Source organism: Podarcis tiliguerta (assembly GCF_965153285.1).
Source record: "Podarcis tiliguerta genome assembly, chromosome: 5".
In the NCBI taxonomy this organism is placed as follows: domain Eukaryota; kingdom Metazoa; phylum Chordata; class Lepidosauria; order Squamata; family Lacertidae; genus Podarcis; species Podarcis tiliguerta.
Window position 1 is genome coordinate 63337560 of NC_139538.1, and position 14406 is coordinate 63351965.

General features: G+C 42.0%; 1 protein-coding gene across 2 annotated transcripts; it reads right to left on the bottom strand.

The window, feature by feature from the left end:
• Nucleotides 1-248: 248 nt before the first annotated feature.
• On the bottom strand, nt 249-14025 carry FAS (Fas cell surface death receptor). Of its 2 annotated transcripts, XM_083443754.1 has the most exons (9): nt 13694-14025; nt 11488-11662; nt 10669-10809; nt 9597-9708; nt 8145-8209; nt 7620-7712; nt 6606-6661; nt 4761-4797; nt 249-1312 (listed from the first exon to the last, which is right to left on the bottom strand). In XM_083443754.1, the coding sequence occupies exons 1-9, from the start codon at nt 13751-13753 to the stop codon at nt 1029-1031; spliced, it is 1023 nt and encodes a 340-aa protein (XP_083299880.1). In that variant the 5' UTR covers nt 13754-14025; the 3' UTR covers nt 249-1028. The 2 variants fall into 2 exon arrangements, with proteins under 2 accessions (XP_083299880.1, XP_083299881.1); XM_083443755.1 differs by lacking the exon at nt 7620-7712.
• Between the last annotated feature and the right edge of the window lie 381 nt (nt 14026-14406).

Genomic DNA, 14406 nt, shown 5'->3' on the forward strand with positions numbered 1-14406 from the left:
TACGGACCACACACACCCAGCTGTTATTTGCAAATATGTAAAAATGGGTGAGTTGCGTTCAAACATCTCTGTTGCCAGGCCTAATTGGCCTTTGGAAGATGTTCAGAATGGGTATATAGAAATTTGTAGGCGAGTTTCAGATAAAGGTGCTGGGACAAATCATAATATTCTTTGAATGGTAAGAAATGTCACAGGTAATTTATATAGGATCCATCTTTTCATGAGGAGACAATACTGGAGAATAGTGATACCTTTTTAAATAAACTTTATTTACATATTTACAGGCTGAACCAATTTTATAGGCTGCAACAGCATTCTCGAGTGACTTACAAGGAGAAATAAAACCATGTGAAATTCAATAACAATAAAAACAAAGAAGTAACAGAAAGCAAAAGTAGCTTAAAGTTAAAACAGATTAAAAGGCCTAGAAAATAATATTAAGGTTTTTGACTAGCACTAAATTCATTCCAAGGCAGGCACCAACCAGCCAAGCCACTCTGGGCAGGGCATTACACAGCCAGGGTGCCACCACTGAAAAGACCCACTCTCTTGCAGAGATAAACAAACACATAAACAGTGCTGGTCTGCAAGCAGTATCGTTTCAGCACTTTAGAAAAAGAGCTGTGCTGAATATTCCCGAATTTTGAATTTTGGATTGACAAATCGATTTTCTTTTTCCGCCAGCGAAAGAAGAAAGATTTCATGATTATTTGTTTTGTTTTCCTGAATTAGTGTGATCCCATTCAATGAAGAATTAACTCAATCTTTTTTCAATCCATGCCTCCTTTTCTCTGCTATACAAATTTCATGCTTCTCTTCAAACGAGGCTCCTTTATTTCATTTGAACTTCTAAAGAATTTAAATATCATGGAAGCACTCATATCCTCCTTCCCTTTAGATCCTCATACACCCCTCATTGAGAGACACTGGATAGCCAATCCACTATTTGATGACACCAACGAAAGCATGAGGTGAGCAGAAGATCAACTGAATGTATATAAACCAGTGATCAGGAAGGAGCCTGACTGCTATTTTCCTGCACCATTTATTTTTTGTTCAATCCTATCAGCAGTGGCACGAAAGCGAAGGTCTCTCAGTGTGGTGATCAAAGTCTTATAAGCGTCTTTCATCCCATGTTCTTGGTACCAACATTCCAACAGCTTTATTTTCTGCTCAGCACCATCATTTGGATTATCCTTCATGATCACATCTATGCGATTGGACGTCACATTCAGTCTCCGAACAAAAGTCATGACTTCTGAGTGCCGCATCTCCTCTGCAATATCAGGAATGTGAGGGAGCAGATCAATATCTAGAAAGGAAAAATGGGGCAAATGTTACACACCATCCAAATCTCCAAGCAGAGAGAGAATCGAGGGGTTCCAGGTGCTTCGCAGGGTTGGCTTCCTTGGAATGAAGGTCAGGTGTCTTTAGGATATATGGTTTTATTTATGCATATATACAACCTCGTCATAATATGGAGGGGCTCACAGCATTATTGACCCCAAAGGTCTTCCTTCTTCATTCATCACAGATTTGGATCCAGCACAGAGCAAGCATGTTCCAGCTCCCAGCCTGCTTCTAGCTTAGCTCACACCCAACTGTCCCCCTATCTCTCTCCTACATAGCAGCTAGGTGAGGGGGGTGGAAAAAAGGCTCGTGCATTAGTCAGGAGGGCACCACAACATTTTTTGTTCTTGCAACCTAGCTCATTCTTTGGGGTTGCTGTTGAGGACATTTAATTGGCCAGAGGAGCTCATTGTCTTGCAAAGAACCTTGTCCAATGAGTTCAGCAACAGATTTTGGCCTTCACTGTGTGTGGGGACCCAAGAATTAGAAGGTACTCAGGTAACACCCAGACTGACTCCCTAAACCCACAACAACATATTATCTGCATAAACAGGTAACTCACAGCTTATGCACATTTAACTTGCACTCATTCATCTTTAAGTGTTTACCCATAAAATTGTGTTTGTTTGTTTGCTTTTTTTTAAAAAAAAAGTAGGGAGAAAGGGGGCAGGTTCTGGGGGAAAAGACTTTGTCAATCCTACCTGCCATTGAACCTAATGTGTTTTGACTATACTTGATTTTGGCTTTACATGCTATCCCCAGAATGTAACCCCCACATAAATTGAGAGTTCCCTGTTTAATATTTTCCTCAGTTTTGCTGTCATTTACATATATGACGCCTATGTAAAGCCATAAATATGTCATTCCAAGGGGGTACTGTCTTCTCATGTGACTGCTCCACCTCCATTTTTACACAGCTTGGTAGTGAGTTAAAGGTAAAGGGACCCCCGACTGTTAGGTCCAGTCATAGACGACTCTGGAGTTGCGGCACTCATCTCGCTTTACTGGCCGAGGGAGCCGGCGTACAGCTTCCGGGTCATGTGGTCAGCATGACTAAGCCACTTCTGGCGAACCAGAGCAGCGCACGGAAATGCTGTTTACCTTCCTGCCAGAGCGGTACCTATTTATCTACTTGCACTTTAGACGTGCTTTCAAACTGCTAGGTTAGCAGGAGCAGGGACCGAGCAACGGGAGCTCATCCCATTGCGGGGATTCGAACTTTCTCAGCGGCAAGCCCTAGGCTCTGTGGTTAAGACCACAGTGCCACCCATGTCGTATAGTGAGTTACACTTGCTTAAAAGTGTCCCTATAACAAGAATGCTTTCTCCAAGGAGATACATTTTTTTCCCTCTTGCGGAAGTGTGTGCTTTCAAAGCAAACAACTACCTTTCTAAAACTTGGGTTGATTCAGCAATGCTATTCATCCCCCCCCCCCCAAAGAAAGAAAGAAAGAAAGAAAGAAGGGGGAGGGGGGAGATGGTTACATATGTCTACCATGCGACATCTAGCTCACTTATTAAAATTTTACATGACTTTTATTATTAATTTAATCAAAGTGAGATGAGAGAAAAGCTGACAAGGGTGCTATAGAAAATTTCATAGAAGCTCCCTAGACAGCTTTACAAATGAAAAAGAAAGCAATCAAGTGACCAAAAAATAGCAAGACATGTAAACCTGTCTCACTAGAATCCATATCTAAATATGTAATACTAAATCCTGGCCGACAGTGAGTGGGCTTCATAGAGAAGGGAAGCCAGTGCTGCATCAACAGCCCTGGCACTTGTGCTGATCGGTTGGAAAAATGTCGTTGGCTACCCCAGTTCCCAGATTGGGCCACTTCCTATCATGTGATGGCAACAGAGTCCAGACAGGGTGATCCATTGCTGGCCCTATTGCACTCCACCCATCAGGCTTCAGCGAATCCAATCTCTCCCCCTCACGCCAGACTGCCAGTAATAGATAGATAATAAGTTCTTACCAATGTCTTTTATTCATTGTTCACAGAGAGAAGCTTAGAAATGTTGCCTCTTGGGGTAATGGCATTACTCCAAATAATCTCCTCCCCCCTTCCCTTCTTAATCGTCAACAGCACCACCCCCTTTATGGTGGCCATTTGCCTCTTAGCTTTCTGCTCTCCCACTTTCACTGCTCGCTGGGTTCTGGGAGAAGGTGGGTCTGGAATACTTTCTAATGATAACGTGCCAGCCAGATGCTCTGGCTCTGCTTCTCCCCCACCCCCCCCTCATTATTTCTCATCTTTGTCCTTCTTCCATCTCTGAGCTGTGACCTTCTGCAAACCACTGTTGTAAATCAATACTGTCTTCCTCTTCTCTGGAAGGTTCAGAAGGAGGGGGAGGCGGTCTCCAGCATTCCTCCTCAGTCCAGTCCCTGACAACCACTTAACTGTCCAATTCTAAAAAGAATGGTCTTATCCATATAGTGGAAGACCATTAGAGAGCCCCTGCTTTCCTCTTCTCTCTGGAGTTCCATAAATGATGACTACCAATAAGGTCCTCTACCTATTCCTGACAATGTAGATGAAACACATAGGAGGCCTTATTGCAGGATTGCCTGTAAGGGGTCCTTCAGATAAACTTGTCCCAAATGATAAAGAGCTTTAAAGATCGCCACAGCACTTTGAATTAGGTCCAGAAACAATTGGAAACCAGTGCAGTTCCTAACATGCTCCTAAGAAGGCAGCTCCAGTTTATAATTTAGCTGCCACATTCGGAACCAGCTGAAGTTTCCAGACTCTGCTAAAAGTAGAGCATACTGCAAAAGTCTGTGCTGTAACTAAGATGATACCATGGCCAAATCTGTGCTATACAGGCAGTGGCGGAGCAAGCCGATCAGGCGCCCGGGGCTGCGTGTGCCCTGCACCCAGGGGCGGGGCCAGCCACCCACAAGACAGGACGAGCCAGGCCAGAACACTCCGTGGGGCCTCCGGAATCTGCCTGCCTCCTCCCACATAGTCGCCCTACAGCTGGGAGGAAGGCAGCGGGTGGACCGTTTGGGGCAGACGGAGCCAGCAGATGCCCAAGCTGCTGTGTCACTCCCTGGCGAGACGCTTGGCTCGGGCATGCTGCAGGCCCCGCAATGAGTGCCACCCGGCGTTTTGTCACCCCCCCTCAGTGGTGACACCTGGGGCATCCTGCCCCCACAGCACCCCCTTCCTCCACCCCTGTATACAGGCCAACATGCCTATGCCCTTTTAAAATGTGGCGGGGGGGGGGGGTTGGGGGGGTTATTGGGTTGTTTTTCTTTTGATTATGTATTTTGTGCTTTTATATTTTGATTTTATTCTGTGAACCACTCTGAGACCTCCGGGTATAGGGCAGTATATAAATTCAATAAACAACAACAACAACAACAACAACAACAACAACATCATCATATATATATTTCCATACCTGGATAACGGAGAGGCTCCCTTTCCTCTAAGGGCAGCTTACAACATATATAAAAAAACAAAACATCGAACATTAAAAACTATTACAGCTAAAAATTGGCCGCTGTTTCTTTAATGCTAAAAGAACTAAGTCAGCATGTGTCAGCGGCCTACAATGACTCATGCAACCTTTCACCAAATTGTACTTGTATATATTGAGTGGTCAATGTTAGTGTGGTGTTGGGTTGGTTGGATGGTAGAAAGCTGGTTGTGTTTGATGTGTGTAAAGCTGTTGATCGTGGTTGGAGGAGACTTTTTAAGAATAAAAACAGCATTCTGCAAAGTACTCTTTATTAAGGACTCCTTGTGCCAACTAAAGTCTGAACACTAGGCAAAAGAGTAAAAAGGAGGTCAGAATTTTTTCTTTTTTCAAACACTGTCAAAAACAAAATATCCTATACAAGCAACAAACCAATAAATCAATAGAAACCACTAACTACAACAACAATAAACAGTGCTACTGGAAAGAATCCCCCCGACCCAAATTAATGTAATTAATTTGGGTCGGGGGGAACTAAACATTTAACCAACACCAACCTGACAAAAACGAAACAGAGGAACCCAAATTAAAACTGTTTAAAACATTTTAGAACATTTTAGCCATTTGTCCCAACCCAAGAATTGTTCCAGCAATGTCCCAGTGGCCTCCCAGGAGCCTCTTTTAGCTGTTCAGGATGAGACTGGGCCCCACCACCTAGGCCAGGTGCAAGGCCCCTTGTAGCAGGGACACAAGACCAGGCACCTTGTGTCTTATTGATACATCATCTAACACAGGAATAGCCAATGTAGCACCCTCCTTTCAGCCCCAACAAACATGACAAAATGGTCAGGGATGATGGGAATTGTAGTCCAGGAACACCTGGGGAATACCACATTGGCAAGCCCTCATCTAACTAACACAAGGTTACTCATGGCATTTAAATACCATTGACTTCAATGTGATCTAAAGAAGCAATTAAATACATCTATGGCCAAATGATGCACAGAGGTCCATCTGATTGTTCCATCTTCTAATTAGATTAATAGTCAGTTTGTGATGAGGTTTGCAAAAAGGCATGCATGCTTATCGAGCCCAAGAACAAGGATTATTACAGGTCAAACTGTACCTGCCACATTATGTAATATATGGTTATGTTAATATCTTCCTTTATATTGATGTCAGACTCTCTTCATTTCAGTGCTTGTATGAACTTTACTATCATTATTTAGATCTGAACTATGCCTTCAGGTTGGGTAAAAGTTGGGGGGAGGGATAATAATAATAATAAAATAATAATAATAATAATAATAATAATAATAATAATAATAATAATAATTTATTTATTTAAATGCCACCCATCTGACTGGGTTACCCCACCCACTCTGTGTGGCTTCCAATAAATTAAAACACAGTAAGACACAGTTCAGTTCATTATTTTTTTGTTTTCAATACGCAACTCAATGTACATTTTATTTTATTTTTTGCAACTAACTATAAAACTCAATTAAAATAAGAATGTGAAAAAGACATACACATATCTAGATCAAAGGACTTTGTTATGTGGCCAGCTGTAATGTGCTTTGAATTTACTGTATAACCAGGGATCTGATTTTGGTCTAGGCCAGTTTGGCTATTTCATCATTGCCTGCACATAATAGGTGTCCCAAAGATAAGCAAAACTATTTTTCATCTAAGGAAAAACATCGCCCCCTGTTTTCTTTCTTACAATATTCCTTGGGTTATGTTTATATATTTATTTCATAAAATTTATATACCATTTTATTGTAAATGTCATGCACTGTATTCAAAGTAAAAAAGGATACTCACCATTCCGTTTGGCTCATCTTTGACATTGTACTCGGCAGTTTTCTTCTTTTTACGCACTGCAGCCACACAGAAAAGAACTGTGGTTTGTTTGTTTTACTACATTCATAAAACAACAGGAGTAGCAATAGGAAGGGACATAGAATTCTACATCACTGGCTAGAAGCACCCATTAAGGCTGTGAACCAGATTTGACCAAAGTCCCTATCCCAAATTGTATCGGGCTTATTTGGGTGGATCAAGGTTTGGGCTGGATTGCGATGAGACAGTGCCAGATTGTCTCGAGTTGGGTTGGCCCACCTGCAGTGATCTGAGATGGTCAAAAGGTAGGGGGAGTGATGGATTACAGGGGGAAAGAAGGTGAGATAGGCAACCCCTGAAAACAACAGCATGAGGCGCTTTCAAACAGCCCTGCACTGCGCTGTTCCCAGTAGCCTGCTTCCATCAGGTGAACAGGTCCGTGCAGCCAAATTGAGCAGTACTGAACCCTTGCTCACCAGATGAGTGGGGGGTTGGATCCTGATTGCTGCAAAGGTCTGTAATCATGTGGGGACAGGGTGGGAGGTGAGGTGACACAGCACCTCCTTCTCGCACCCCCTCCTGACTGTATGCTTAATCAGGGTTTTAAAACCTCGATTAAACAAGTTGTTGGGTGGAGTTTAGAAGCCCATTTCCTGAAGTACAAAGACTACACTTCCTGCTAGCCCCATCCACCCTTGGATTCAAGCTGGGGACAAAAAAAAACAGATTGATGGAATACCAGCTCAGAACTAAATCATGTAGATTTTAATGGTGCTTACTCCCAGGTAAGAGGGGTTAGGCTTGCTACCTTAGTTCTCTAGAAGTACGTTCACATGAACCTTGAGACAATCTCTCAAACTTTTCTTAAATGTGGCTGGGCATGAAAAGACCCATGTCTATGCTACATAAGCCTTAAGTACAACCCTCAAGCATGCATTGCAGGTTGCGGAATATTTTAGAACATAAATAAGGTAGTTTAAAGGTGCATCAACTTACCATACCACACTATCCCAATGACAATCGCCACCAAAATGACTATGCTGACTACAACGGGTGCAACAATTGAAGCTGTTTTATCTTGTGCAATCACTGTTAAATAGAACATTGCAAAGTTTCATACACAATATGCAGATACTTTTCACCAATAAGCATTTTAGACTTATATGGCTTACATGGCAGGTCTCTGCTTCATGAGGCTCAGCTTTGACACAAAGCCATTTTATGGGTAGAATGAACAAATGAAATCCAGCCCCACCACACTCAGTACAAAATGCAAACATCCCCTTAAATATAGTCAGGTTGAAAACAACTGACAGCCCATTCACACAACTGTTTGTTTCACTCTGTGGCTGTTGAGTTTTTGAGCAATCGATGCCGACTTTCACTTCCCACCCACCCCAGGGCAGAGTGGTGAGCGCTGTATGTAGGAGAGGTCCAGTGACCGAAAGCCAACTCTTCTTTTGTAATCATTCCCTTGTTTAAGGTATATTTCAGAGCTAAGTCAAAGATCCCAACAGTTACCTGTTCTGTCACATCTGGTGTTATTGGTTTGGGTGCAATTTTCTAGAATTTTACCACCTTTACACCTGCGAATAAATTATTTGAAAACAATGGAAAGATTAGGTCATCTGTCAAGGGAACAGAGCAAAATAGTCAATTTCCTCAAGTTACTGCTTTTTGAGTTTCTTATTATGATATAGGAATTTTGAAGTTCCTTTTGGAGGAATGTATCCTCCAATGACATTGTTAAGCTGGACCTCCCAGAAGCTGCAGTCTAGATCTTTTGACTTTCCAGCTCAGAGTCTCTGATATCAATGGCCAGAGCTGGAAGCTAGAACTTTATGTGAAACAAATAGAAGGCACTATTCCACAGGCTAGGCCAAGGATATGGAATCAGTAGCTCTCCAGCTGCTGTCAGGACACCAACTCCCATCAGGCCCTGCCAGCATAGAGAATAGCCAGGAACGATGGGAGTTGAAGTCCAACATCTGGAAAGCCACTGATTTCCCATCCTTGAACTATGCAAAAGCAAAAGAGTGGGCTCTTGGTATTTATATACCATGCTTGGAGTATCCAATACTTATTGCTAATGATGCACACCCTTATTCCATTCTGCTCCAGAAAACGACTTTGAAGCATAAGCACGTGCACTCCTCAGTAGCTTTCTAGGCTAGGTTCAGGTCCCTGTTTAGGTGAAACTTAGAGTCCATTACGGAGAAGCTGGAAAGTGTGGTTATGGTTGTACATCGTCCCTCACCATTGGCCAAGCTTCAGATTATGCTCTACTCCAAAACACACCCAGAGAATGGTTGGAAACACATGGAAGAAGAGCAAGGATGCCACCTAGTGTTTGGAAATTATTGTGCATTCTCTTCCTTCTGGATTTACTTCTTTTATGGTAGTCCATAATGAGTAGCCTGTGATTTGGACAAAGTTTCAAATCAGACCATCGAGGGTTGCATTCCTATGAATACAGAGCAGGGGTGCAAAATCTGTGGCTCCCTAGAGGTTGATGGTTTGCATTGCTCAAATTCGGGGATCTTTTATGGGAAAGTGCATACAAAAAAATGCAGATTTTATGGGGGAAATACATAAAAACAACTATTTTGCAGGGGAAAATATGATGTGCAAAGGGTGTGTTTCAAGAGCAGTGCCTAGAAAATCATATAAAAATGCATATTTAAGGAGCAGAGTATTGTAAACTGTACAAAATGTGCACTGCATGGAATATCGCATACAAAACTGTGTTCAATTTAAAGGATTCGTGCATCCCTAGTCAACCCTATCTCATCAAAGCAATAGATGTTTAGAACTCTGGGGTGGATACTGTATATTTCCGAGACCACATATATTGGGAGCAGGTTCAGAGGTTCAAATGCAAGATCTACAATTCAAAAATGCTTTAGATCCTGGCTCCGGTCCCTGCTTTTCATTCAAATTGCCCTTTAGTCAGTAACTGTGCAGGAGACTTACTCATCGCATGGATCACAGTGGCGGCATGGTTCAGAAGAATTGCAGAAGTAGCCAGACCTACATCTACATTTTATGTTCTGGTGGATGGTACAATTCTTTTCAACTTCAAAACCTAAAATAAATAGAAACATATATATGAATGAACTGGTTCTTTTTATAGTGGGCAGGTTTTGAAGACTCAGATGAATTGGACTGAATCTGAAGAGAAACAAAGCTGATTCCTGAAGGACTGTCACAAAAAAGAGGTCCATTGGGATTGTTGTGTTAGGTTTCCTGGTTATAATGCTAGTACTTCTTCCCCAGTTTCTAATGTTCTGTTTACACTGCATTACTTATTGTGTTATGCCACCCAGGTGTGCTAAATTTCTTTCACACCAGTGGACTTTATCAGACTTGCTGCTACCCTCCCATCTTTCATGTGTATGTGTGCTTCTGTTCCTCCATGGAAATAGCAGGGAATAACTGCATGCTGCCCTACAGCCCAATGATTTTCTGGAGAACATTAGGAGACACTTCTTAATGGTAAGGGCAAGTCAACAACGCAACCAAGTACTGGTGGTCTTCAAGCAGAGGCTGGACAGCCATCTGTTAGGGGCTGCTGTAGCCTTGTATTCCCTGCAAGGAAACAGATGATTGGCAAGGCCCCTTCAGCTCTGTGATTCTAAGTGTTCTTGAAGTTCAATGAAAAGCCAAAGGCTTGATCATATATTTAAGAGTCTTCAGTTGATGAAAATCAGGATATAACTTCTATATTGCACCCATTGTGTTCTGTTTTGTTCCATGTGTCTACATGTCTTCACCACAGCAGCACATAATGTTTAGCTGTTTTAATAAATAAGAGTCCTCTTCTGTTATTTGGTTCCCATCCCCTAGAGGCCAGTGTGTGCAATGGCTGCCACCACCACCTTACCCAGCATGCAATCTGATGCATATACGGAGGAACGTGTGTAGGGAGACAAGAAGCCTTTTCTCTGTGTTGCACATGCTAGGCTTTCTGCAAAGACATGCACTTAAAATATTTCTCTCTAATGCAATGCGCATCACAACCAATAGTTCTAGATTGCGAACATACCATGCTCTGTGTCACAGTGACCACATCGCAGACATTCAGGGTGATAATTGTATTTATCCATATACTCTTCCCCATCTATGCATTTTTCACAAGAGGTTGTAGGATTGTCCTTTGTGCAACCTTTCCGTTTAGCAAAGGAACCTATTTAAAAAAAACAAAAAAACAGTTTAAACATTAAGATGGCGTGATTCACTTGAATGTCTCAGATTTCCTGAATCACTTTGTCTTGTTCAGCACCACCTAAGTACCAAATCATTGCAGGAACAATGCTAACCAGATAGTGATTAGGTTAAACAGGTATCCATTTCCAAACTATTTAATAATGTGACTTAAGTGGAGCTTGACAGAGTAATATTCAAACACTTTCCTTTTAGATAACCTTATGAGAATGACACATGAAATGTGATGGTGATGGCAACAGAGGCCAGAGTTAGCACACTTATCTCGGCTGTAATAATAATAATAATAATAATTTTATTATTTATACCCCACCCATCTGGCTGGGTTTCCCTAGCCACTCCCTCATGGGGACTAGAATGCCTGCACAGGGCTTCAATGTATTTCCCCATCTGTATTCTGCTCTAACTGGATATGAGAGAGAGGGAGCATTAGTCTGGTTGCCTTGGCAATGAGAACCTAATTCATTTCCCTCTAACATTTACTGCCTTGCAATCAGGTTCATGCAAAAACAAAGTATAAAGCTGCCTGGAGAGGCTGAGTGTTCCATAGGGGTGAGCATGTTCCTAAAATGCACCTGTGTTTCAGCTCTCCACTATTGAAAATGGAAATGCTTCTGAGTTATCTTACAATCATACCTACCGGGCTTACAACTATCACAGCAAAAATCTCGAAACAGATATTGTGTATCATTCCGACACCTGATAACATTCCGCTTAAAAATACTTTTCACTGGCCCAGGTTTCTTATGTGCTCTGGGCGCCATAGACATAGAAACATTCTCATGCAATGGTCCAGGAGTAATAAAATCAAATGCCTATATGAGAGAGAGAGAGAGAGAGAGAGAGAGAGAATATATAAATATTGCATTTCAATGCATTATGGCATTTTCCGAAAAGACAATAGTTCTCTTTGGATTCTGGTAGGCAATAAAGACAACCAAATTGCTCCTTGTCAAGTTTTATTCATATGAAAATAAAGAACAAAGCAGATATACTCTGATGACAGAAGGGTGGACAGAAGGGACTGGAAGTTCTGAGTTGGTGGGGGGAGGCTTCCTTGTGGGTAATTTTGAGAATCACTCTTGGCTACTGGTGTGACCCCAAGGAAGATGTACGCACCCCAAGGACATAGCTTAAGTTTTCCTTTCTGTGAGGAAAAATAGAAGAAGCAGCTGTTGGGATGTTGCAGGCCCTTCCCCATCTGGAAACCAGAGCACTCTCAGCTGTGGCTCCTTTGGTGTTTTTAAGGGCATGCTGTGTCTTAAATGTTATTTTATAGCATAGTAACCTGTCTGGTATCATACTGAGTGTCCTTGCTTTGCACGTTAATGTTGCCATTTCATTAAAAATCTATCTCCCATCAGCCCCAGGCAAGATGACCAGTGACCAAGGGAGTTCTCCCCTCCTGAGCAGAGTGGTGAAGGAAGCAAAGGAATCCCGCACCTTTTACAATCATCCCTGATTACGCAGTTAAGAAGGCAGGAATTTCCGTTCCGGCCTGTCCTTGTCACAATCAGTGCAGCTTCTGTGCAACTGCAGTTTAAATTCTGCCAGATACAGTGTTAGAAATCGAGTGCACCTGGCATGCTTCCATACCTCCCCCAAAACAAGATTTCCTGTATCTGTTATCTCTTGAGCTTATCTGTAGCAAAACCACTACATAATGCTTACTACAATAATAAGAAACTGATAATAACATGCTGCATTGTACTAAGGTGAGTGAAACAACAGAATTTCTAATCTTCATCATGTTCAGGGCAAATTCACACGATAGAGTCCAGCTGAGACTACCCTCCTTCAAATCACTAAAGATGAGAAATTTGCATCTTTAAACGGTTCCTCAAGTCAAATGTGTCCACGTGTCTAGAAAGTTAGCATGACAGGAAGATCTAGAATCTTGTCCCTAATGCGCTAGTTTAAAAGAAAAAGGGGGGGAAAGACAGGGACTTTTTCTACAGAACAGAGCACATAAAAATACCATATCTAGCATGAGGTGGTGGTCCACAGGATGGAAAATTCTGTTATATTATTCTATTACATGAATACAATAACACTTAATGACTCATAGGTACTTTCTTACTGACTTGAGCTCAACGGCATATGCCCAGACTTGACAGTTACCACGTATCAACTCCCTCTTTCCTTCAAGTTTTTCTTGGGACTTCCCTTTGATTAATTTGTAAAGTAAAATAACTCAGTCAACCATAGATATTAAAGTGCATCGTGCTAAGAGCGAGAGATTTGTTGCTTCTCTGAAATATATTTGTGAATAATACATTCAGGAAGAAAGCTGAAGTCCCGACCAGTTGACAACAATGACCAACTTCCTATTGACACAACTCAGCAATGCATTATAATAAACTAAGTATCCAAAGATTTTAACTTACCTAACCTAGTCGTTTGAAGGAAGGAAAAAACCACCATCATGTGCCGGTGATAGTTGCATAGCCAGATAAGAAAAGGAATTTACTGTACAGGCTGCATCCAATAGTTTATGAATTAATGCTTTTAATTTGTGGTTTTTTAAAAAAGGCTTTAATAATCTTTATTGAGGTGCAAGCTTCTCAAAGTACCTTCTTTTCCGCTACACAAGAGAAAAACAAACTGTTTCTGGGTCAGCTAACCACACTGTTCAAAACACTAAACCAAACCAATTATTTGGGATACCGTTTCAAACCCTGCCACTCTCTGACTACCGTTTCTCATGCAGCCTTCCTTCAGAACTGTTGGCAAAAACTCTCAAAACAACAGACTGACAGAATGCTTCTGAATAAGAATATTGTGGCTAGTGACAGGTATTTCAATGATTACAGGGAGGTGATATGTGGGGGGGAAATAATACTTACCAGACACAGGGTTAAGAGGCAGAGAACAAGTTTCTTGGCCATGTTGTTTCGCCGGCGCATGTAAAAAGAAAATGAAAGGAGAGCACTTCTGAGAAACTCCCTTCCCCTTATAGTCAGCAATGTAAACACGGCTTGAAGGGCCGGTGACACACACTGCTTTGGAGAGCTCGTGCTATTTCAAGATAAGGAAACACCCTTCTGTGAACGGCTGAAGTCAAACGGACTTTGTCATGTCATTCTTGCAGTGAGCCAAAGGAATCTTTAAAGCATTTGCTGTTACTTGTGTCTTTGCCACTAGGTGTCCTGACACCTCAACTGTCAAACAAGTGACCATTATGGTAGAAAGAACAAGGCTTTTTGAAAGCTCCTTTATTCTGGGTGTGCGGTTGCACTGTGAGCAAGGTGCACAACATAGTGTCTCCAGCTTGCAAATGCGTACAAAGGCCCTCAAAGTTTTCCTGTTTAGGAATAAGAGTTTGTACAGCTCGAGATGCAGTGCACGCTGAGCATCTTTCCCCCACAAAGGTTCTCTCTGGTTCAGAATGCAAAATATTGTTATGAGTTTGGGGAAATGGTCAGTCTGGATGATTCCTTATACCCTTCCAAACCTGTGATCCTATGCCTGTTTGGGGTGGCTTCCAATTATTGTAATAGCCAGGCCAGCCTTCTGATGAGGTGAGAACCAAGGTGATGAGCCATTAAGGGGGCTTAAG

Bases quoted from the DNA above. Each gene is read 5' to 3' on its own strand.
- FAS (XM_083443754.1), bottom strand. From the start codon at position 13,753: ATGCGCCGGCGAAACAACATGGCCAAGAAACTTGTTCTCTGCCTCTTA. The intron at 9,709-10,668 runs GTATGTTCGCAA...TATTTATTTTAG, and splicing joins TCACTGTGACACAGAGCATG to GTTTTGAAGTTGAAAAGAAT. The intron at 6,662-7,619 runs GTAAGTTGATGC...GTGTGGCTGCAG, and splicing joins CATTGGGATAGTGTGGTATG to TGCGTAAAAAGAAGAAAACT.